At 48.3% G+C, this 24,464-nt stretch overlaps 1 protein-coding gene across 6 annotated transcripts in view; it reads right to left on the bottom strand.

The window, feature by feature from the left end:
• TBC1D1 (TBC1 domain family member 1) overlaps nt 1–24,464 on the bottom strand; it is a 1,125,494-nt gene that overhangs the window by 726,649 nt on the left and 374,381 nt on the right. For 2 of the 6 annotated variants that reach the window (XM_086963992.1, XM_086963990.1), the window contains exon 1: nt 13,570–13,906. The exons of the other annotated variants lie outside the window; for them this stretch is intronic. In XM_086963992.1, the coding sequence (XP_086820118.1) occupies nt 13,570–13,599 (30 nt within the window). In that variant the 5' untranslated portion in view covers nt 13,600–13,906. Of the gene's footprint in view, nt 1–13,569; nt 13,907–24,464 lie in introns of those variants that run through there. 6 annotated transcript variants of the gene reach the window in all.

Genomic DNA, 24,464 nt, shown 5'->3' on the forward strand with positions numbered 1-24,464 from the left:
GTGCACAATCCGGCTAGAGAAGCACTGAGGTGAAGCAAGGAGGCAGTGCAGACTCGCCCCGCACCCGAAGGTCGGATCGAGCCCAGGCGGTGATTGCGGGGAGCAGGGAGCAGAGAGCGCGATCGTGGATGCCGTGAGCAGGCGCGGAGGGTGCAACTCTCCCGGCGGGCACCAACAGAACACACCCATTTCCGCGTGGTGTCCGGGCCTCATTGCCCTGGGGGGCCCAGGCCACGGTTGCACGGTGGAGGCACTACTCTTTGGCATGCCGCTGACACAACCCCCCACCACTCCCCGAGTCAAGTTTGAGGCACAACAACAGGCAAAGAGGCGAGTGGGGCCCCATCACTCCTTTTTCCCTCTCTCTCACAGTCAGACTGCATGAGCTCTGCGGTGAGGTGGGGAGGCAGTGCAGGCCGGCCCCCATGGAGCTTGAGGGTCAGATCAGGCCCAGTCCACAACTGCGGTGAGCAAGAGGCGCAGCTGAGAACACAATGGGAGAGCGCCGAAGATGCAGCCCATTCTGCAGACCTAACCACAAAATGCCCATTCAAACGTGACGCCCGAGCCAGGGTGCCCTGGGAAATACCAGGTCCGGGGACCAGATCGGGCCCAGACCAAGGGGCGCTGCTGCCACACTCTGGAGCACCACAGACAGGCACAGCAGGCATAACACTCCCAAGTGCAACCCAGGCACAGCACACCCCACACATGCGAGGTGTCTAACCCAGACAACCCCTAGAGGACAAGACATGCCTCCTTGGGGGGCTCAGCTGAGTTTGCGCACCCACGGGCGGACACATCTATACTGTGACTACAAGGTGAGGGCCACCAGTGATCATAAGCCCGCAGACGAGAGTGGCGTGCAGACAGCAAACGAGATATCGCCACAAACCCCGTCAGAACTGCGCACCCTGCGGCAAAAAGGCCATAGCGCGGGATAAGCATGAGATACTCGCTCCTGCCTATGCTGTTCAGTACCCACCGCCACCAACATGCAACAACCCCACTGGTCGGTGCGGCCATAACGTAAGTGCAGAGTCCCACGTGGCCACATACAGCTGCTGCATTTCTCCAACATATGCCGACAGCATAGCAGCTAGTATGCAAAAAGCCCCATGCGCGCACAGGCAACTCAGAGCTGGCGCCCACGGAAGTAGAAACACAGCAAAGACGCCACAGGCAGCACTTGCCGCCAAACTGGACTCAGTGCTGGCGGCGGTGGAGAAGATTGGATCCGCCCTGGACCAAACCTGCTCCTCACAGGAGTCCAAAATTGACAAAGTCAACTCTGATTTCACCCTACTACGCGCTGACCATCACAAGCTGTGAAAAAAAGTCGACTGCAAGAGAAATCACTTGCGGAACTGAACCCCATTACACAAAGCCACACTGAAGCTCTACAGGACCTCAGACTGCATGCATGCACTAAAGGACAGAATGGAGGATGCAGAGAGGCACTAATGCAGCAACAATGTCCGCGTAGTGGGCCTCCCGGAAGGGGAAGAAGGACGCAAACCGGAGGAATACGCTGAGCGGTGGCTTAGAGAACTACTACCTACTGGTGTGCTGTCGCCCCACTTCGTGGTCGAGAGGGCACACCGCTTGCCAGCACAGAACATCCCTCCACCCCCCGATGCCCGCCAGCGTCAATTCTTATTCAAAGTGCTCAACTTTAGGTACAGGGATCCAATCTTGCGTGAATCCCGCAAGCTGGCAGACATTAAAATATGCAGTAGACAGGTCATAATATTCCCTGAATATACAGCGCAAGTGACCTTAGTTACTCCCTAGTATTACCGGCCAGGAGCACTAGCTAACTGGAACGGAATTCCATGGCTTCTTGAGGGGGACTTTAACTCAGTGCTCAATGTAGACCTAGACAGGTCCTTCCCGCCCCTGACAAAAACCGCAGAAGCTTCCAACGGGCATGCCCTCGCTAACTGGCTCTCCCATTGGGCACTTCTAGACATATGGCGAATCCATTCTGATGCGTGGGTCTACTCCGACTACTCTGCGGTGCATGGACTTCGCCTGGACCGAATAGTAGGCTCACCCGCTCTGCTCCCCCTAGTTCGACAGTCAGAATACCTTGGCCGGACACAGTCCGATCATAACCCCCTGCTACTGAAACTCACCTGGGAAGCTGAGCGGCCGCTAGGCCCTGCATGGCGACTCCAAACCGCAGCACTAGAAGGGCCTGCATTCTGCTCAACCCAAGGAACGGCAATCCTCGAATATTTTGAGATCAATGAAGGCACAGAAGGAGACACATTAGTGGAATAGGAAGCGTTTAACGTAGTAATGAGGGGGCGCTGCCTGGGATCTACCTGGAGCATACGCCGTCAATTGTCCAATTCCCTTAGCAAAATAAAAACGCAACTTCTACGACATGAAGCTGAGGGGGAGGGTGGGGGCAAGTGTGCGCGTTGCCTAGAGGTGCTGTGTGCAGAGCATGCCAAACTGATAGAACGCCTCCGCTGCCATAACTACACTGCTCACACATACTTCCTCTGATCATGCAGGCCGGTTACTGGCCTGGCTAAGTTGACAGGAACATGCCCGCAGACCAATAGACACACTGCGCACTGATGCAGAACTCGTTACACACACACACACAACGCAACATCCACGCAGCCATGACGCAACATTACGCCCTGCTGTAACAATCCCAGGGGTACAGTGACACACAAAGCCTCACAACGTTTCTAGACTGCATACAGCTGCCTGAAGTGACGACGACGCAAAGAGAGACGCTGAATGAACCGATTTCATTAAATGAGATTAGGGAGGCAATATCGTCCCCGGACACGGAAAAAAGACCCCAGGGCCCGACGGACTCCCAGTAGAGTACTACAAGGTGTACCAGGTATAGCTAACACAACATTTGCATGCGCTTTATGAAACCGTGGTGGAGTCATCAGTAGAGACGGGACTTCTCCCTCCTACCCTGCGTGAGGCACACCTGGTGTCCTTGCTAAAACTTGACAGGGACCCCGCAGACATGGGCTCCTATATACCCTTGCCTTACTCAACACAGACTACAAGATAGGAGTAAAAGTGCTAGCAGATAGACTCGCGCAGGTGGTTCCCACTTTGGTCAACGCAGACCAAAATGGCTTTGTGCATCCGGCAGCACTTCACTCAATCTGCGTCGCTTCTTTCGGGTCGCAGCTGATTCCACAAGCGCATAGCCAGGGGCGGGTTGCCTCATACTTTATCTCAAGAAGGCCTTTGACTCCCTGGAGTGGGACTATATGCTTGCGACACTCGAAAAGTATGAACTAGGCCCCACTTTCCTAAAACTGACCAGTTTACTCTATACAGAGCCGGTTGTAGGAGTCAAAATGGGTCCATATGTGTCAGATACAGTCCCTGTGTGGAGAGGGACGAGGCAGGGCTGCCCGTTGTCCCCTCTCCTCTTTGCACTGGCAATAGAGCCTCTTGTGGAGACAATAAGGACGCAATTAAATGATGGCGTCCCACTGGACGACGGCACGCACAAGGTGTCACTGTATGCGGACTACCTCTTAATCTACCTAAGGAACATCCACAATGTGCCCCAGCAACTGTCCGAGACCCTGAGGGACTTCACGGCCATATCTGGACTGAAGGTAAAGTTCGGAAAATTTAACCTGTATCTCCTCGGAGAAGGGAATCTCGATCCAGGCCTTGTGCTTAATGGGGGAGAAGGGTGCACTGGAGCGCAGTTACATTCATATACCAAGGCATAAAAATCTATTGTTGTGAGAAGTTGGCCTGATATATGAGGTTTCCAATTCTGGAACCACCTTGTATCAGTCCAAACAATCCCTTATGGTGTCTGGTTGTAAGTCAAACCTTATATACAAGCTATCCTAAGGGTAGCATGGACTAAGCAGCCTTAAAGGCTTAACTCAAGAGGTCGTGTTAAGCAAGCTGTTTTACCAATCACAATCCTGCAATATCAAATGAAAGGACACCACACAAGTATATATTATAAAAATATATGTATTTATTACTAGAATACTCCTCTGTACTCTTTATGAGTGCAGATGCACAAGCGTTTAAACAAAAGCACAGTTAAACATATAAAAGTTGCACAATTATGGATGAGGCCCAGGGGCCACGCAAACCATATATTAAAAAAGTGGTATAAGAGATACCAATCGAACAGTGGTTAGGCGTAGGGCATCGCTGGGAGCAGTCGGGACTAGCAATGCTGAAGTCGGGAAAAGCCCGCGGGATTCGGGTGCAGCGCTTAAAGCACACACATGCACCAATACAAAGTCAATGGTGCGTAAAAGTTATAAAGTTACTGTTAAAGGAGACTTCCGCTCAACCTAGAAGGACGAAACTTTAGACACATACACTAGAGGTGTATACCAGTGTAGGAACACCGGCGTTGCTAAGTTACCTCACCCACAGGAAGCGGGTGCACAGGTGCGAAGTAGTGTCGGGTTTTGTCACGCAGGTTGCTGGTGCTTGGAGCTGAAGATGCTGCAGACGTCGAGAGGAGAAGTGACCGGTGTGATCTAAGGGTGGATCGAAGATAAAGATGATCTGAAAGCAGAGGGGACAGAGTCTGGGTCACTCAGCAGTGACCAGGGTGGAACCAGGAAGGAACCAGGCAATGTCAGGCGCTTTCAGGTCGCTGTCGTGAAGCTTCTCTCCGCTGCCACGTGGACTCTGGGGCATCGAGGATGTCCAGGAGTGGATCACGAGCAGTCTCACGAAGGCTCTCGCTGTCGGCGGTGTCGGCTTCCGGATTGGAGCAAACAACCCTTGGCAAGCGCAACCCACGCAGGATTCGAAGATCGCTTAATACTCGGACCAGGAGGGTCAGAGCGGGTGCTCCTTTTCAGGGGAGCGAGTGCAAGTCTGGAGCAACCAGATTCACGAGTTAGGTTTCAAGGTTCGTCGGCACAGGGGCCACAAGCCAACGGGCAAGTGACCGGGCCAATGAGTTGAGCCAAAAGATGCAGAAGGGCCCCACGCAGCACTCGGTGAGTGTAGAGGGGTGAGCTTCGGTGCAAGAGAGGCTCAGGGCTGGGGCTTCTCAAACCCCAATGCACAGCTTTGAGGGTGCCTCGGGAGCTGCACGGTCAGCGCCTCGTGGTCTTTCCAAGATGGCGGGCCCCACGCTTCAGGTCGCCTCCACGGGTCTCAGCTCTGCAGGGACTGTGGATCGGGCTGTTAGAAGGCAGGCACGCTGGATCTTGTCGAACTCTGTCGCTCGAGTTCCGGCGGGAACTGCAACAAAGCAAACGTCGAGGTGCTGGATGGTGCCTGTTTGCACAGGGCAGTCACTCCTTGACCACAAGGGAGATTCTTTAGTCTTCTACGTTGAGTAGGATGTCAAAGGGTCCAGAGTTTCGTTTCATAAGTTTCAGTCTGGATAATCTGAATGCTTGGGCATTGCTCCCACTCTTATACCAATCTGGTGGGCTGGATTACCTGCTAGGTCCCTCCTATGGGTGGGACCCAGGAAGGGGGTGGTTACACCCCTTTCCCTTTGTCCAGGGTTGCGTTGGGACTGGGGCTGGTGTGCCCCAGAACCGGTTTGACCGGATTATGCAAGGGGAAGCCTTGTGCTCCCCAGGCACTGTCTGGTTTCTTTCAAACCTCCCTACTACAATCCACTATCTCCTGTCTGGGGTGGTGTGACACCTCCCTGCGACAGGAAACCCTTTGTCCAGGTCTCCTCTGCCAAGTTTCGTTCAGCAGCAGGAGGTCAGACCCGTGTCTGTGGCAGAAGCGTCCATTTTGTGATGCTGAGGCTCTTTTAAAATCAACCGCGTTCAGCAAAGTAACATGTCTTCTCCCTCTAGAGGGGTGGAATGCTATCCCCGTCGACAGGACTGTCGAGGGGATAGTATTCCAAATCGTATGACACCTTACACGACATGTTTTGATAAAGCCAAACCAAAGTTGACATATAACCGCGATGGATTATAATGCACTTAAGAGTATATGGTATGGCAATATCCCGGAACAGCTAAGGTAATTGATCCCGACAGCTGCAGACAGGCTCAGCTCATGCTAGAGCACCATCTCACATAAAACCAAGCACTCTGCCTCCAGGATTGTTAAGGCCTGCCATAGGAGTGACTTATAGGTATATATGTGTGTCCAGATAGGTTTAGATATAGGCATACTATATCTAAGCAAGGGGTGATTACATCACCTTGCCCCAGCTGAGTGATCAGCCAGTTGTGTCAATTTTGGATAGCCAGCCAGGGGTGGCAAAAGATATGCTGCAGCCCCTGGTAAGCCTTGGATGCACCTATGCCCTGGGCACCTATAGTGCACTGTACAGGGGCTCATAAGGGGACCCAAGCCAATTTAGTTATGCACCTAGGGTACATGGAATCCATTTTAAGGAGAGAGCAGATAGCCTGGGGCCCTGATTAGCAGGGAGTCAGGCCAACTAAGTCGAAAACCAGCTAAACACAAGGCAAAAAATCTGGGGTAACCATAGCCAGGTGTCCACCTTCCTACAATTGTCAACCATTGAATTTATTCGATGGTAACCCAGGCAGGGCGCTAACAACCACCAGATCCCAGATGCAATTTTGGAGCACACTCCTACTTGCCGTGACAGCATAGTAGCGCTCGTAAAAATGGTGACCCTACAGAGATTCCTTTACTACTTTACAAATCCGCCTATATACGTGCCCCCCCCACCCCCCACACCCCTTCGTTGTCGCTCTAGAGAAGATGATCAGAGACTTCATATGGTGTTCCGGCTGGTACAGAGTGGCAATGAAGAAACTAGATTTGCCCTCTGACCAGTGAGGCTTAGCGGCCCCTTGTTTTGAGCATTATTACCTGGCACCCCAACTGCAGTGGATACCCAGATGGATGGCAGACCGACAACGAGATGCCACATCAACTACACACCCACCAGGCACATTACCACACCTACACAGGCTCTTCCATCCAGAGAAAAAACAAGATCCACAGAGCCCCCGATGCTCAACGTAGTGTACAGATGCTACCGTAGGAGTCTTTACGTAACCCGACACATAATACCCTATGCCCCGTGCTCTCCTCAGAAGGAACCCTCGAGGTCGGTCGGCACTCACAGCTACTGAGCTGCAGGGCAGGCACAAGGCAGGCATACAATCCCTTTGAGACCTATACCGCGACGGGTAGCTCGTTCCCTATGTGGCAATGATAGCAATTGAGGGGCTCCCCCCAGGCAAATTCCTCCCACACCTCTTGTTAGTGACTGCACTCAAGGTGAAATGGGGCAATCTCACAACTGAGCCACAAACACCTCATCATGCAATATATATATACACATGTCATGGGGCAGGGCAGGCACCTCACGCGATGATTTGCAGCCTCACGTAGGCAACATGCAGCGATCAACCTGGACCCCTTCAGACATAAGCGGAAAACAATCTGGGCCATCAACTCTCAGACACAGAATAGATGCAGGTACTGGCCAGACCAGTGAATATCCCTAGATTCAGGCAAATACAATACTATATCGATCAGCGAGCATATTTCACTCCTGCTAAAATGAACAGATATTTCAGCCGCGCCGACTCTGCCTGCCCCAGGAGTGCCACCCTAGATGCTGATCTCATACATATGCTCTGGAGCTGCACCAGCCTCAGCACATACTGGAGGGAAATGGCAGATGCACTCCGCACCTGCACTGAACGCAATATACCCTTCGACTGACCAACATACCTGTTGCACAAGTTCCGCAGAACCAAAAGCACCAAGGTAACCTACAGATTCCTAGACCTAGGCATAGTGGCAGCCAAGAGATTAATCACCAAAAGATGGAAAGCACCTGACCCTCCACGCTTACAGACATGGAGAAACTCAGCAATTGCATGGGCCAAGGCGGAAAGCATAGCAATCCGGCGCAAAGAAACCATGTGCCTAAGAAAACTCCCAATCTCTGCAAACTGGGATGCGATGTTGACGGAGCTGCAAGACGGCACAAGCATAACAGATCTGACCCCACAAGCACCCAATTCAACAGAATGATGCCACACACACGAGTCGTAATTCACTCTAACCTGAGGCACTCAATCTGAGCGCATGCAACACATAATCGCACTCAAGTGCACGTTTTTGCAAAGGGCCACACAACAGGGCAGTAGACGTGGGTAGAGTAGGCGTGATCCGCATTGGAATGTGGATGGGACTCTTCAATTGACCTCACAGTTTTACTCTTTCCCAAAGTTGTCAGCTGTACTACTCAACCATGGCCACTCGAACGCAGCTACTTGATACATGTTACTCATAATGCAATATCAACACACAGTAGTCCAGTGATTCCTCATACATGCTCAAACAGATATGAGGATTTGCACCATGTGAAGTTCCTGACCACTACCACTCAGTAACACCCGTTGTACATGCAACTGAGAAACTGTAATCTTCAAATCATATGTGATGTAACAAAACAAAGCTACTGCATGCTAATGTACGCTGTGCCAACTGCTGTTGTTCAAGTTGGAAAAATCGATAAAATATGTTAATATTTTTTTAATGAGTCACACATACTCACAGTAAAATATTTGTGAATCAGCCATGTCCCAGAAGGCGGTCCTCCTGGGACTCGGCGGATGTAAAAAGTAATATCCCTTATAGCATGTGTCCAACAGAATAGCAGACAACTTGCATGAATAAGTCGAGGCATTGGCAATACTACCGCTTTCAGGATCCATGTGTCCCTGACTCCCTTTGGGGATAACTAGACAGCTAATCTCGAGATGAAAGGGGCAACACCAAGGAGGCATATTTAAAGAATGATCTTGGGGAGTTGGTGAATGTTCGTCAGACAGAGACGAAGTGTTGCAGTGGAGAGGAGTGGAATGAAGGAGAGCAGCAGGAGCAGAGATGGAGTGGGGATAAGGAAAAGATGGAAGCGGAGACAAGAAGGCATGAGCAGCGGCAAGGAGTGTAGGCAAAGAGCAACCGAAACAGAGATGGTGGAGACAGCCATGAGGGCGAAGAGAACTACAGAGCAGTGACAAAGGAGAAAAACACTTAGGCGAAAAAGAGTCAAAATCTCCTGAGGCAATGTCTCCTGATATCATTGGATCCAGACTGCAAAAGAGCAGAGCACAGAGCCCACAACAGCCACACCCTCAAGAAAAGATTGTGGGTTCAGGTAAGTTTTCAGGCTCCAGTAGGAAGGGGTGAAGAGCACATGTGATTAATGATGAGGATGATGAGATGGGATTTTTAAAGTGCACAGATACTCCACAGAGCCCCAGCGCTGGCTTCCAGGCTACCTATAGAAGCAGACAGTAAAATTACTCTTGTTGGGACAGCCAGGTTTTTAAAAAATGTTCTTAAAAATCGATATCTCAGCTGTTATGTGTAGCTTCAAAGGAAGTTTACTCCATGCTACCATCCTGAGATAAGCGAGAATTGGGGGCAAGTCTTTCTCCTGACAAATCTTGGGGATTCTAGCCAACAGATGGGTGGAAGATAGTAGTTTTCTAGAGGGGACATAAGCCTTCATCCTTTCCCTGAGATAGCACCGTGTTCCACGGGGGTAGACTTTATGGACAAGAACTAATGTTTTCAAAAGATTTTTGAAAACGCTAGCTAGACCTCGAACCTGATCTCTCTGGCATTGTGACCTATCAGTATTTGTATTACGGGATTGTCCGCATCACTGTATTTTGTGTTTATCATGCTCTGTAACTGATTTAAAGCGTTCCGATACCTACGGGTCATGTCAGCGCTATATAAAACTCCTTAAATAATTCTTTTTTTAATGGAAGTCAATAGAGAGCCTTTAAATGTGAGATCTCGAGAAGAGGGTAAGGAGAGTTCCAATTGCCGAATTCTGGACCACTTGAGGTCTGTTAAGAAGGTAGTCTGGGAGACCCAAGTAGAAGGAATTTCCATAGATCAGCCTGGACATTATCAAAGCCGGGATTACCGTTTTTTACGGGAAAAGTAATTTAAGGGAATAAACTTTTTCAAAGTGCATAGCATGCCAAAATAAGAGCCAACCACTGGTTGAATTTGTGGTTGAAAGGAGATTATGCCATCAAATTTGATGCCCAGGTTCTTAACTGTTTCCTGTTAATGGCCAGGGAGTAGGGTGTCCTTCGGCCAGAAGATCTGCAATGAGTCTGGCAAGATAGAGCCCAAAAAATAATATTTTTGTTTTGTCTGCATTAAATTTCAGTTGATTGGTGGTCATCCATTGAAACATGGGTGAGAGGCATTTTTTAAAAGCCTCACCACCAAACTCCTCCCCTTTTCAATAGGTAAACGATGACTGGGTATCGTCAGCATATGAAATCACTTTAGCACCCAAGGTCTCAGCTAACCGAGCTAAGGGCGTTAGATTAACATTAAATAAAGTGGGGCTAAGTTCCGAACCTTGAGGCAGACTGGCTGAAAACTCTTGTACTTTTGACGACAAGGAGGGGGGAACCAAACTTCCTGACTTCTCTCTTCCCTAAAGGTGAAAAGCCACTTCAAGGCTGTTCCACCAATCCCAATTGATTGGAATCAGGCTACCAACCTTGAGTGAGGGACTGGATCGAAGGTCGCCAATAGAACTAGCATGACCAGGAAAGCCTTTATCACATTCTCTAAAGTTCCTTTGATGTGCTCAGTGACTTCCATCTGAGCAGTCTCAGTACTGAAACTGGGTCTGAACCCAGACTGGCTCGGGTGCAGTAGGTCATTAGTTTCAAGATATTGTGAAAGGTGCTGGTTTACAAATTTCTCTAATGTGTGCGAAAAAGCAGGGAGTAGTGATATTGTTCAATAGTGAGCTTGAACATTTGGATTGGCTGAAGGTTTTTTAAGTAAGGGTAACATTTTAACTTGCTTCCATTGCACAGGGACAGGCTTGAGGTTGCTTGGTTTTCTGCACAGAACAGACCTGTGCTCGCAGTTCTATTGGAGCTAAAAACAACCTTGATTTAAATAAGGGTGCACCATCCCACCAATAGATTAAACAAATCAAGAAATGGGGATTGCAAAGGGCTGGACTAAGTTTTTTTCTGGTATTTCCCTTTCCTATTCCTACTTCCCTACTCAGTTTCACACCGCTTCTGCCTCTTCCAATGCTTCTCTGAACTAAGGAAGGCTTGAGAGACAACTGTGTGTCTGTGCCACACTAAGAGACATACATTGGGGAGCACACACGGTTATGTCGACCAGACACTGGTGTATGTGCCACAGTAAGAAGCAAGACGCTGTTTGCATTTCTTTCTGATACCAAGAAAAAATACAAACAGCATCTGGCTTCTTACTGGGGTACAGATGCACAGTTCTTTGCCCCAGTCCAGAGCACATATGTGGTTTTGATTTTTTCTTACCCTAAGACAAAATCTAAACAGCAACCGGCTCCTCACTAGAGCACAAAACATATGTTGGGTGTGAGATGTCCGGCCTCTAAGGAAACCTAACAAACCCCGACAATTTCTGACACTAGACGAATGGAAAAGTGATGCATGGTGCGGCTTGCAAAGATGAAACCACTTTTTCTTACCCAGAATTCCCTGGATAGGTCAAACACTGGTTAAAAAAAAAAAAAGATGTCCTCGCATTTCTGTAACACAAATTTCTGAACTGTGTACAGGGAACAGCATGAAGTCCACCATACAGGGTTCCCACACTTCTACCAATAAAGGCAGTGCCAATATGTGTGTGTACCTATCATAACCGACAAATATGCGATCATGTAAAATGTTAGTTTTATGGCAATGTGGAGTTCATATGGTCACAGTTTTGATCTATTCCTCTCCACGCATTAAGTCCACCTACAAATGTGGGCTACTGTTTTTTATTGCAAGAACTGAGGGAACATTAGATATTAGGAGCTTTGCCACTTGTCTTTAGCTGTGCAGTTTTCCATCACAAAAAAGAAAATCTTGGTTTTTGTTTTCTTTTTTACAATACATTGTCACTTGAATGAGAGCTGGAGTATTAAAGCAGGATGGAGAATCATGCATGCCTCACCACTGATCTAATAATCCTATAGGCCTGTGGTTGGTAGAGTGCCTTGGGTGGTGAACGAACCCATAGTCCAAATACTGAAGTCGTCATCCCTAGAATTGCTCCCCTCAAAAACGTTCCATGCGACCAAGTGTGTGGATCCGTTCTCAAATCAATAGAAAACCCACATGTCTGACAACCCACATCCAGAAGACCTGAGGAAATACAGATTTGAGTCAAGTCTTGGGAGAAAGATTATCCTGTGTGAGAAAGACTGAAGGAAACTATTATACTTGGGGTAAAAAAATCATATTCTGGTGTCTTATTCAGATGCTGTACTGGCCAGGGATTCAGCGTGAGGTCATTCTGGCATCCAGAAATTGACTCCTGATGATGTGTAGATGTTAATTATATGTAGTTGTGTATGTTTCCATACATCCTAGGTTAATATATGTGACCAAAAGAGAGTTATCCTAATCCAGAATGTCACTTGCAGCTGCTTTCCAAATTTACAAAATGCACTGCATCTAGTTATTGCCTGAGGACAATCTGACACCATGGAAACCCCATACATGGTGGTACCGCCATTTTCAAAAGATCCAGAGGACCAAAGCGGGAGGACCATATCTTGGCAGAAATATGTTCCTGCATGAGGAAGACTGGAGGGAATTCCCACATTTTAGGAACAATTGCTGAAAAATCTGAAATGTTTCATGTTTAGAGTGTTTTACAGGCCAGCCTGGTACCCATGCTCCATCTGGCTTGCACCAACAGAGTCCTTGAACAATACAGGATTAGAAAATGTATATTTTTTATTCTTTCCATATAGTGCGGGGTTTGATATCCACCACAAATGCACAGTGCAACATAAAGAGTAATGCTTACATAATTTAGCGGTCTGCACTAATATTACATAAAAGGACTGTGCAGATGACGTCCCCTAGAAAACCCCACACATATTTGGCACTGCTGAACTCCAGGCATTCTGAGTTACATTGCCTTGGTTAGCTTTCCAGGGTTTAGGTCTGTCCATTTGAGAAATACCACAAAACATTGAGAAAATGTATTTTAAAAAGAAAGTATCTCCACATGTTGCATAATATTTTCGGGCAGCAATGAGATATTGCTGGAAGTTTGGAACCAGTACATAGTCCTGAATATGTCGATCAAAAATAGTTTGCATGGGTGCACAAAGATACCAAAGAGGAACTTGTGCCTGAACAGCCTGAAGTCTACTTTTTAACAACAAGCTCAGACTCAGAAGTGCGATAACACCCCAGCAGCGACAGAGTTAATCTGCATTGTGCATCATGGCAAAGTGATCTGTGATCATCTTTGCTCTGCGGTTATCATATCTCATCAAAACAGTTGACATATTTCTTGACAGATAATAGAAAAATAGCGGCGTTGTATTTATTTTATTTTATTTCGATACAGGCAACAATTCATGTAACCTCAATGTTTAAAGTGGTTTAAAAAGCACGAAAGCTTCTGAAAATATAGTGAATTAAAAAGCGATACGCTGCATCTTAAATCAGCCAGTCCAAACAATTTGCCTATAGGTCTACACCCCGATGTGGGTGAATTGCATGCGCAACTTACATCATTCAAAAACACGTTAACTACTAAGCCCAAGAAACGTCATACCTTAGACACCCAGCTGAAGAGTGGGGACATCCTAATGCAGCAGGCAGACCGGGCGAGCTGGCCCCCTGATACCTCCCCCTTCCACTCTTAGCGCCCGAAATAAGCTTCCATTGAAGCGCTCTCGCCGGGGGAAGAGGGGAGCGCGCAAGACGGGTCCCTGCGTGCAGAGAATCACACGGTGCCAGGGGCATGGACACTGTTTCCACATCCACTTGAGCTCAGTGACCGGCTTTTGTCCCTGCAGACATGTCTGGCTTGCCAGCGGTCAGTTGAGTAAACGGGGATCCGGCAAGAAGGGAGCGAGTTCCTCCCTACGACAGCTGGCCCCGCCTTCTCCAGTTTGTCAGCGCGAGCAGCGCCGAGAAACCAGGAAGTCGCAGAGGGGCTGGTTCTATATGACACAGCGCTGGGAAACTCAGTCGGGAGTTTTGGCGGCTTGTAAAAGAAAAGCGCCGTCATTAAGACAGTGTAACTCATCGTGGTCGCACTTGGCTTCTAAACCGCTCTGTGTGGGTAACACGTCACCCAAAGACTACGGCAACGCAGGATGCACAGACGTGCCGTCACGAGAAAAACCGACACCAAAAAAGCGAGCAAATAATAAATATTTTGAAGCAAATGAATTGCATTTGTTAAAACATTTGTTAGTGGCAAGGCAACAACCACTATAAGACTGAATTCCTATAGCGTTGCTTTTCCATAAAAATAATTTAAATACTCTGCCGTAATAATCAATCACATTTAATTAGCAAATAACTGTAATTACACTGTTTATAGAAGACCGTATTTTCTCATAAAATGAGCAAGGAGGTTGGTACCACCTCCCACACACAGCTGGTAATTTGGGTGAATTGGGCCCCTCGTGCCCTCTTCCCCGGTGACACTGCACCTGCTGCACTACCGATAGCTACGCCTCTGCCCAGCGGCAGTGCACATTGCAAAGAGTCAAATTAAAGATGCCTTATTCGCCGCGAGCAGAAGAATCCAGATATTGTGCTACTCGCGGATCATTAAGGCAGCTCTATTACACATTTTAAAGCGCTTTCTGCTTCCATCTGGTATTTTAAAGCGTTATAATATGATGAAAAAATACCAGCTTCAGGTGACTTTTCTACTTTTAGTACCGACCCAGACAGTAAAATGTAGGTCATGCCAGTTTTTATTTTTATTTTTTAACGGCCAGGTGGTAACCCTAGTGCCACCTTTCAGGTCTTAGACAAAAGAGACCAGCTTTAAGACCTTGTTTGACCCTGGTTTAAATAACACCCGTTGGCCTTGAGATATTCAACTTTCAAAAAGTCACAGTACAACCATAAACCGTATCCGGTGGAAATATGCCAATTTACCACAGAGCTTCTGCAACTGTGAGACCCATGCCGATAAGCAAGTGGTCAAATTAAATTGCTGTTTTTTTGCATGAAATAATAACACGGGAGATCCTCTCTTTATTGCACCAGTGACATCACCTACAGAGGTTCTAGACCACCTCCTCTGTGCCAAGATTTGACTGCCTAACCAATATACCCCGGAGAGTCAGAAAAACCTGGCAGACCAACAATCTGTCACAGATAGTGTTCTGGTTTTGAAGGGAAAATTCCCATTCTCCTGTTTGATCTCACTCTGTCGAGTGGTTCCTCCAACTTCAAGTATTGAGAAAAAATGCAAGTTTTTACTTCCGAAGCAGTAGCAACGGCAATCTGCAGATGTCAAGCAACAGATAACGCTTGCATCCACCTGCATACCAACAGCAAATACTATCCTCCACATGACCTACAACAGGTGATATACATACGTAAGGGACATTTTCACACTTCATAATATTAATCAATAGCCAAATACTGTGCTTAATTTGTGCTGGTGGTTTCCGGTGCTCAGCACCGGCAGCTAAATCATCAACACCAGCGCTTTTCATGAGCACCAGTTAAGGACATTCAATTATGTGGAGAATAAATGATTTGCCTGAATCACAGGATGTTAAGCCGATGTGGAGATTCAAACCTGGTGCCCCTGCTCCAAAGTTGGTAGCTCTGGCCATTACACCATATTCTCTCCCCACTTTGATGGTTAGCAGTTGGTTCTGTTTTAGGCCACGCTAACAAGAGAAATGGGCTCGTGCAAGCTGCCTCCTGATAAGATTCCAGTCACTTTTTTTTTCTTTTTTACAAATTAACCACTGCGCAATGCACTGGTGAAGTTGGATTTTGAATAAATATTAAAGAAAAAGGTATTTTGGAAAGTCACATTTTCCCCACCGAAGAGCTCTAATGGCGAAATTGCATTAGCCTCCAGCTGCTGCGCTCTGGGTGCTCAAATTTGAATGAGGTATCAAAAGCTGCTCCCAGAGCAAAGACAAAGGCTTGAGTTAGGGGAGGTGTTGCTGTTTTTTTGGCAAAATGTCAAACATACAAATAGTGATGGGGAGGATGCTTGCAATAAGTCTAACCACTGGCAATCCTTGGAGTAACATTTCATCCATTCATTCTTTTGCCCACTGTGCCACCTCAGATTAGACTCAACCATATGGAAATCAGTCTTGACCCTGCTCCAATAAGAACGGGCATACCCTTGGTTACTGGTTTAAAGAGGACATGGCAGTTTCAGCTGAACTGTTCATATTGGAGCAGGGTCAAGATTGATTTGCATACAGAGATCTGCGCAAATTTATCTTACCCCACGGGGGCCGATCAAAGTCCAGAGAGCCTCTGCTGCACCGGGATGCCAAACTAGCGCTGTGCGGGAGCTGATGGGAGGAGAAATCCAGTCTCAGCCGTTACTGCAGCCCTGAGGAGTGAACTGCAAAGCGCAATTGGGATTACCACCAGAAGGCAAGGGGCTGATGCTGCATGAGCACTGCCTGCCCCCTCGTGTGGCCAGCTCTTCTTCTCTTTTCTCACACTGTCCGGGGTCATGACGACCAGGGCCTGATTAAATAAGCCAGAGGCACAGCAACTGGTGGTTGAGGAGCCTCCCCCCTGACCGAGTAGTGGCCACCTTTCTTACTACTGGGGCACTCTGCAGTCTATTGCCCTGTAGAACACAATGAGCCTAAGGGTAAATGACTGCTCTCCGAATCATGGCTATAACAAGTCCTCTGGCCCGGCTGGTTACACAATCTACTTCATCCAGCTATATCTCTCCCCAAACACACCAACAGTCCTTATTAAACAATGGGGCGCACCAGAATCAAACCTGCCAAACTGGTGCTGCATCCTTCCCCAGGGTCCTCCCAGATGACTGTAGAATGTTTCCCACCTACTTCATGGATCCAACCAGTAGATTAATTGGACTTCATCCTCCAAAAAATCCGGGACTCGAGGCAAGCCATCAAACAATGAATTGGGGCACTTACCTTGTCCTTCACCCTCCTCAACGATGATCACAACATACTGTCAGACAGGGTCACAGCCATCGAGTCAGTCATTTCCTCCCTTACCTACTGGCAGAAGGAACAGTTGCTGCCACTACACTCCTACAGAGGCAAGCCGACCCCCTTCAGGAGCAGGCAGAGGACGCAGAGTTTCGGGCTCACTGAAATAACATCTGCATAATTGGTATGCCGGAGGGAATTAAAGCCACACAAATCAATAACTGGCTTCGGCATCAAGTGGCGATTTACACCGGGGCAGCTCCTCCATGTGGGCAGAGGAGCGTCGCCCCACTGCTTTCTGGCAATGCGAGAAGCAGAAACATTAAATGGTATTATAAATACCATTTTATGTTTCTGCTTCTCACACTTCGAGAAAGCAGAAGGGTTTGATTGTGGGTGGGCGTGTCTGCTCGAGGTCAAAGGAGGAGTGGCTAGCCCAATGCTGCGGGTCCTGACAGTTTGGTCGACCATCTGGAACCGAACATACCAGTCATGCGCACTCTCCCTTTTCTCCATGTAAGCTGCATGCAGCCTTAATAGAGAAAATGGCCTTACCTGTGTGGTCAGCGTCCCAACCAATCACAATGCTGCCATTGCAGCATTGTGATTGGCTTAGGGGAGGGGAGGGAAGCTGCCTGCTTCCTGTTACGCAGGACTCAGCCAGGAGCTCAGCCGACATGGAACCTGGGAAGGTGGGTTTATTTATAAACCACCGCCTCACATGAGACCCCCACCCGAGGGAGGAGTGGCTAGCCCAATGCTGCGGGTCCTGACAGTTTGGTCGACCATCTGGAACCGAACATACCAGTCATGCGCACTCTCCCTTTTCTCCATGTAAGCTGCATGCAGCCTTAATAGAGAAAATGGCCTTACCTGTGTGGTCAGCGTCCCAACCAATCACAATGCTGCCATTGCAGCATTGTGATTGGCTTAGGGGAGGGGAGGGAAGCTGCCTGCTTCCTGTTGCGCAGGACTCAGCCAGGAGCTCAGACGACATGGAACCTAGGAAGGGGGGTTTATTTATAAACCACCGCCTCACATGAGACCCCCACCCGCAAGTCATGCCAGCCACGACTGGACCTACAGTCTCTGAGTGGCGCACTAGGTCCCTTCCAAAAGACCAGCACCGCTGCGACCCTTTGTGGGACGCATATTGAACTATAGAGATCAAGACACTATCCTCTGTAAGGCGCATTCACTGTTGGACAAAGTACATGTCTCAATATTCCATGATTATACACAGAAAGTGCAACAAAAGATGGACTCTTATCAAGCCAGTAAAACCGAGCTACGAGTAGCGGGGCTCAACCAAGCCCTCTTATTCCCAGCAAGGACCACGAGAGATGGCACAGTCTCCTCTCCTCTACAGGCCTTGGAGGGTTGAAGAGATGCAATCATTTCAGCCACTTCGCTGCGGGTTCCCTAGACAGTCCTCACTACTCCTAAGACATCACTATCACTTGATTGTTCACATATGACGCTGATCCGGGATCGGATACTCTCAATGATAATTCTGGGACAATGAAATGGTCCACCTCCACCTCAATGTTACTTGATGCTATGTTTGGTTCTACCAGTAGTCCCATCTCGCCATGATTGGACAATTGCCAGGTCTAGGTGCCCGGCCAGCTCCCGCTTTCCTAATCATTTCCCTTTTGACAATTCCAAGCTGATTGCCCGAGTTCTCCAAAAGCTACTGCACACAATCCCTGAAGTTGTTCTGTATTTCCTTACTAGTATTTCCTTACTAGTTTTGGTCGAACATGGTTACAATGTGTTTTTTTGGGACGTGTGTTCAAGGGGTTACACATCGTTGCAACAAACCTGTCCGCTAACTGCAAACATAACTCTATCTCAAGCACACCCAATGTACAGACTGTTACCCATATAAAATGGCAGTACCGGGTAAATACGATATACTCACCTGGAATGTAAGTGGCATGGTATCCATACATACATTTTGCAGGATCCTCACCCATTTACACCATCACCAAGCACCTTTGGTGTGCGTACAGGAAACTCATCTCATAGCCAGTGAAGCCCTTAAACTCTTTATACTCCACCCTTTTCTAGAGGGGCAGCAGTCTGGATTGAAGCAGAGAAACCAAAAATGACATGCAGGGAAGATACATTCTTATATGTGGCACTGGATAACATTGTTAGACCTGGCATCTTTGGGGTGGTTTTCCCTGTCTTTTTGCCTCTACCTCTTGTAGTTTAGATGCTGTGCTGGTTTTCGTTTTTGCTGGTATAGATGCTTTGGGCACTTTGCCACTGCTGATCAGTGTCAAAGTGCAAGTGCTCCCTGTGTAAATTGTTATTGTGATTGGTTATCCCTAACCTCATCACTGCGGCGCGAATTCCGCCGCAGTGCTGAGCATTCCAATTGCGGGCGTGGTCATGACGGCTCCCGGCCGTCATCAGCAAAGGCCACCGTGACTCATGACGGCCGGGAGCAGTCATCTGCGTCGAAGAGGATAATTGACATATTTGTGTCACCAAGAAGTCCCTAGTAAAGTGCACTGAGTGTGCCAGGGCTGGTGATAACGAATGCTACTAGTGGGCCTGCAGCACTGATTGTGCCACTCACATGAGTAGCCCTAAAATGGTGTCTCAGGCCTGCCACCACAGTGCCTGTGTGCAGTCTGAACTGCCATGTCCTCCTGGTCAGTGTCCCCACTAACCGGGCCTCACCCTTCCCTTTCTGTACACATTGGTCACCCCTATGGAAGGCCCAAGGTACCCCCTTGGGCAGGGTGCAGCGTATGTGAAAGGTAGAGCATGTACTAGTGCAGGTGACATGCTCTGTTAGTGAATTACAGCCATTTTCGTTTTTCACTATTGTAAGGCTATTTTGCCCCATAGGCTATCATGGGGAGTGCTGGCTACAATGGCTACCAGAATATCTTCCCATAGGAGCAAGATAGGACATAAACGTCTGGTGTCCCTGAACTCAGAATTTAATAACACATATTTTAGGAAAGGTTGTTTTTAAATCCTGTGTTTGAGAACAGCACTTTTAGAAAGTTGCTGTTCTCTTGTCTGACCTTTCTGTGTGCCTTGGCCTGTTTGTGAATTGACTGTCTGGTTTGTGAGTGACTGGGGCTGGGTGGCTCCCAGCGGCGGAGGGGCCATCCCTGGGCTGAATAGCTTCATCTACATCTAGAGTGGTGGGAGGGGGTAGCACCTAGGCCTGAATAGGGCTGTGCCTGCCTTCCACAATGCTGGCTCCACCTCCTGCTGGGCGGCTGACGACCCTGCCCATCTCTCTGAAAGGAAAGGAGAAGCCAGGAAAACAAAGTGCTCAAGGAACACCCAGAACTGATTCAGACCGGGCTCAGAGCCCTCCTGCACAAAGGGAACAAAGACTTTTAGGGGTATAAGCACAGGACCCCTGACTACAGAAAATTAGATCATCCTGGAATCAAGAAGGAACCTCTACCAAGTAGAAAGCTGAAACTGAAGAAGGAAGACTGTCCTGCTGTTGCTCTGCTCGACTGACCTGTTGTTGCTTTGCTGCCAAGGAGAGGGAAAGGACTTTGCTTTGTGCTGTGTCCCCCTGCTTGAAGGAAACTCCAAGGGCCTTAGAAGAGCAGGCTCCGTGTTAATAAGTCCCAGGAACAAAAGGACTACACCCCCAGCTTTTTTGAACTTTGCTGAGAGAGTTCTGTCCTTCCTGGAGTGCTTGGCCCATGTGTGGGGCCTCTGGAAGTTGTACCTGTGGTGGGAAGCTGGAAACCAAGCTTTAAAAGAACTTTCTGCAAAGTTATCGCATCGCTCGCTTGCGGAGCGCATCCCAGTCAGTGCGAGGAAATTCCCACCGATACGAAGGCCGAGATCATCGCAGCGCCTGTTGCCGCTGCCAGAGCCGTCGCATCCTTAGTTTGCGGGACGCCCCAGATGTGTGCGGGAAGAGTATCATCTCTGCGAGTATCGTTGCAGAGCCTGCCGTAACTGGGTGAGATCCTCGCATCGCTTGCTTGCGGATCGCATGTCGTCGCAGAGCCATTGCATCAGGGGGATGCGAGAGTAGAAGATCGCCGCTGAGCTACGCATCGTCGCCGCACCGAAGATAGTCGCTGCCCCAAAGATCGTCGCATCGTCCCTTTTTGCGAGCCGCTTCCACGAAAACCTGTGCACCGGAATCCATGCAAGGTATCACCTCCCTCCCCGTACAGACCGGAGTCACCGCAACATCGAGCGGGGTTGTTGCATCGCCTCCCCAGGGTCTCAGGAGTGACGCATCGCTTGCTTTTCACCGCTACAGCTTTTTCACTTGGAACTTTGTCGCATTTAAAAGGTACTGTTGGCTGAAACGTGACAACTGCGAACAATTTAACACAACCTTAAGAACTCATTTGAAACCATATTCTTGAACTGTGTATGTTGGATTTTTATCGTTTTGGTCTTGTGTAGTTTAGATTAAAAATACCTTTATTTTTCTAAACTATTGTGGAGTCAGTTTGGGGTGTTATCACTGTGTTACTGTGAGTGTTGGTGCAAATACTTTACACATTGCCTCTGATTAGCCTTGCCTGCTCATGCCAAGCTACCCAGGGGGTGAGCAGAGGTTATCTAAGTGAGTTTCCTCCTTATCCTGACTAGAAGCAAGGGTCCCTATTTGGACAGTGGTACCTACCCCTGCCAACTAGAGACCCCCAGTACTAACATTGTTGGTCAGCGGTGGGATTTGAACTTGTATTTGTACCAGACCAACAGTGATTGGTGTACATCACTAGTGAGTGCAGACCACTTAGCCACGGCATACTACATTTTTTTTTTGGTTGGTTCTATTTTTGAGTAACTCTTCAAAGCATCATGTCCCTGAATGGAAAGGCACCCAGTGTGAGAGTGTTAGACCTAGCATCATTGGCGTGTGTCTCCCTTTCATTTTTACGGATTGCCTCCTCTGTTTTGATATTGTTTAACTGGATTTATGCTTTGGGCACTGTGCCACTGCTAATCAGTGCCACAGTGCAAGTGCTCCCCATGTTAAATTGATATACTGATTGGATTCCATGATTGGGTTATTTGATTTATCTGTCAGCCCCTAGTATAGTGCACCATGTGTGCCCAGGGCTTGTAAATCAAATGCTGCTGGTGGGCTTGCAGCACTGGTTGTGCCACCCAGAGAAGCAGCTTGTAAAGTGTGTCTCAGGCCTGCCATTGCAAGGCCTATGGGCAGTCTAGCACTGCCATGTAGACTTGGCCAAGTGCACCCACTTGCCAGTCCCTAAACCTTCCCTTTGCTTCATATTAGACACCCCTATGGTAGACCCATGGGCAGGGTGCATTGTAAGTACAAGGTAGGACATGCTCTGATGTGTGTAGCATGTTCTAATAGTGAATTACAGCCATTTTCGTTTTTCACTATTGAAGGCTACCTGTTCTCATAGGCCAGAATGGGCAGTTAGATTATTACATTCTTATAATCCTAACTGACTCAGGGAACATGTTAGAAATTCGAATTTAGTATGCCTAAACTCAGAATATTAAAGGACATCTTTTAGTAAAGTTTATTTTAGTATTCTGTGTTTGCAAATACCACTTTTAGAAAGCAGGTATTTGCTTGCCTAACCATTTGAGCCTGCCTCTGCTGGGTTGTGTATTCCTTGTCTGGGTTTGTGAGTGACAGGGCTGGGAAATTCCAGGAGACAGACTGGGACAGCCCAGTGGTGAATAGAGAGATGTACATCCAGATGGGAGGGAGGAGTGCACCTGGGATCTGAATAGGGCTGGGCCTTCCCTCTACAATGCTGTCTCCGCCCCCTGTGGCTTGTCTGATGTCCTTGCCCTGCACTGTGAAAGGAGAGGAGGAATCATGTCAACAGAGTGCTCCAGAGTCTTCTCTCCCCATGTGCTGGCTGCCCCTCCTGTGGGGCGTCTGATGTCTCTGCCCTGCACAGTGAAAGGAAGAAGAGTCATGTCAACAAAGTGCTCATGAACTGGTTTTGAACTAGGCAGAGGCCTCTCTGCTTCTAGAGAACAAAGGATTTTGGGGTATAAATATTGGGACCCTGATCCCAAGAAATTAGATCACTTCTGGAACAAGAAACCTTTCTGCCAAGGAGAAGAACCAAGGAAGCTGCAAGAGTTTGGACTGCCCCTCTGCCAGTGTGCTGTTTGCTGGGTTGGCCTGCAGTGGTTGCTTCATTGTGCTTCATTGCCAAGGGAAAGGAGAAGGAACTTTGTGAGGACTTTCATCTACAGAATATTCTCCAAGGGCTTGAACTGTGCTTGCCTCCTGCTGAAGTCTCAGGGCCAAAAGACTTCACCTCCAGCTCCCCCCTGAATTTCCTTGCTGGGGAATTCTGACTCCAGACACTTGCGTGCCACTGGGAGCTGGAAGCACGACTCATCGTGAAGTGTGTTGCCGCCGCAGCTGAAATCATCGCAACGCCGGAGAAGCGAGCCTTGGCCGCATCTCCCTGGAAGCGTGTGTTCATCGAAGCTGCTTGCTGTCGCATCACCAGAGAAGCGTGACACATCGAGAGAGTCGCCATCGCATCACTGGAGAAGCGTGTCGCAGGGCCTGTCGCGGCTCCAAAGTACAGAGTCGTCTCAAGGCTGCCAGAGCGTCATCGCATCGTCATCGCATCGCTGCTTCAAGGGCGCCATCTTCTTGCATCGCAACTGGATCATCGCATCAAGGCGCCATCTTGAGCACCGCAACGGGCCCGCAAGCCGAGAATCTATGCATCACCTTCGCTCCGGTAAGGCTCTCGAAGAATCCGCTACTCTGCTCAAGCATTGAGGAAGGACGCAACCATTCCCCCGGATCACGGAACCAACGCATCTCCCCTTTTGCGAGCCTTTTGTTCACTTTGCGTTACGCATCCAGGTACTTTGTTGAGAACTTTGTCACATTTACCAACAACTTGAATTAAGAGACTTTAATCATCTTTAACATAATAAGTGGAGTATTGTGGATTTTAGTCATTTGTGGTCTTGTGTTTAAGTCTATATAAAGAATACTTCTTTTTATAAAACCTGTGTTGTGCCCATCTGTAGTGTTTTCACTGTATTACTGTGTATATTCATAAATGCTTAACACACTGCCTCTGAGATAAGCCTGTCTGTTCGTGCCAAGCTACCAAGGGGGTGAGCTGGGGTTATTAAGTAGTGTAATCCCCTTATCCTGACTTAGAAGTAAGGGTGCCTATTTGGACAAAGGTGATAACCTTTGCCAACTAGAGATCCCCAGATCTAACAGGGAGTAGCACAATTGGAGTTTCTTATTGAAGATTTGTATTCCTACAAAGTTACTGAGCTTCAGCAATTCTGTCATAAGTTTGAGTGCCCCATTAAAACCAGCTTCAGAAAGGATGAGCTGCAGAGAATCTTGAAGGCCTGGTGGGAGGCCCAAGAAGGAAATTATGCAAGTGGAAGGGAGAGGTTTCAGCCCCATGAATTGCCAGTGGGCAGACCAAATTCAAGGTCTGGCAGCAACCACTCCAGCCGGGGTCCTACTCCAGAAGAGTTAGAAGAAAATCAAAAAGTGAGAGACCATGAAATTTAAATCATGAGG

This window comes from Lissotriton vulgaris, chromosome 3_2, assembly GCF_964263255.1.
Source record: "Lissotriton vulgaris chromosome 3_2, aLisVul1.2, whole genome shotgun sequence".
Taxonomy (NCBI): domain Eukaryota; kingdom Metazoa; phylum Chordata; class Amphibia; order Caudata; family Salamandridae; genus Lissotriton; species Lissotriton vulgaris.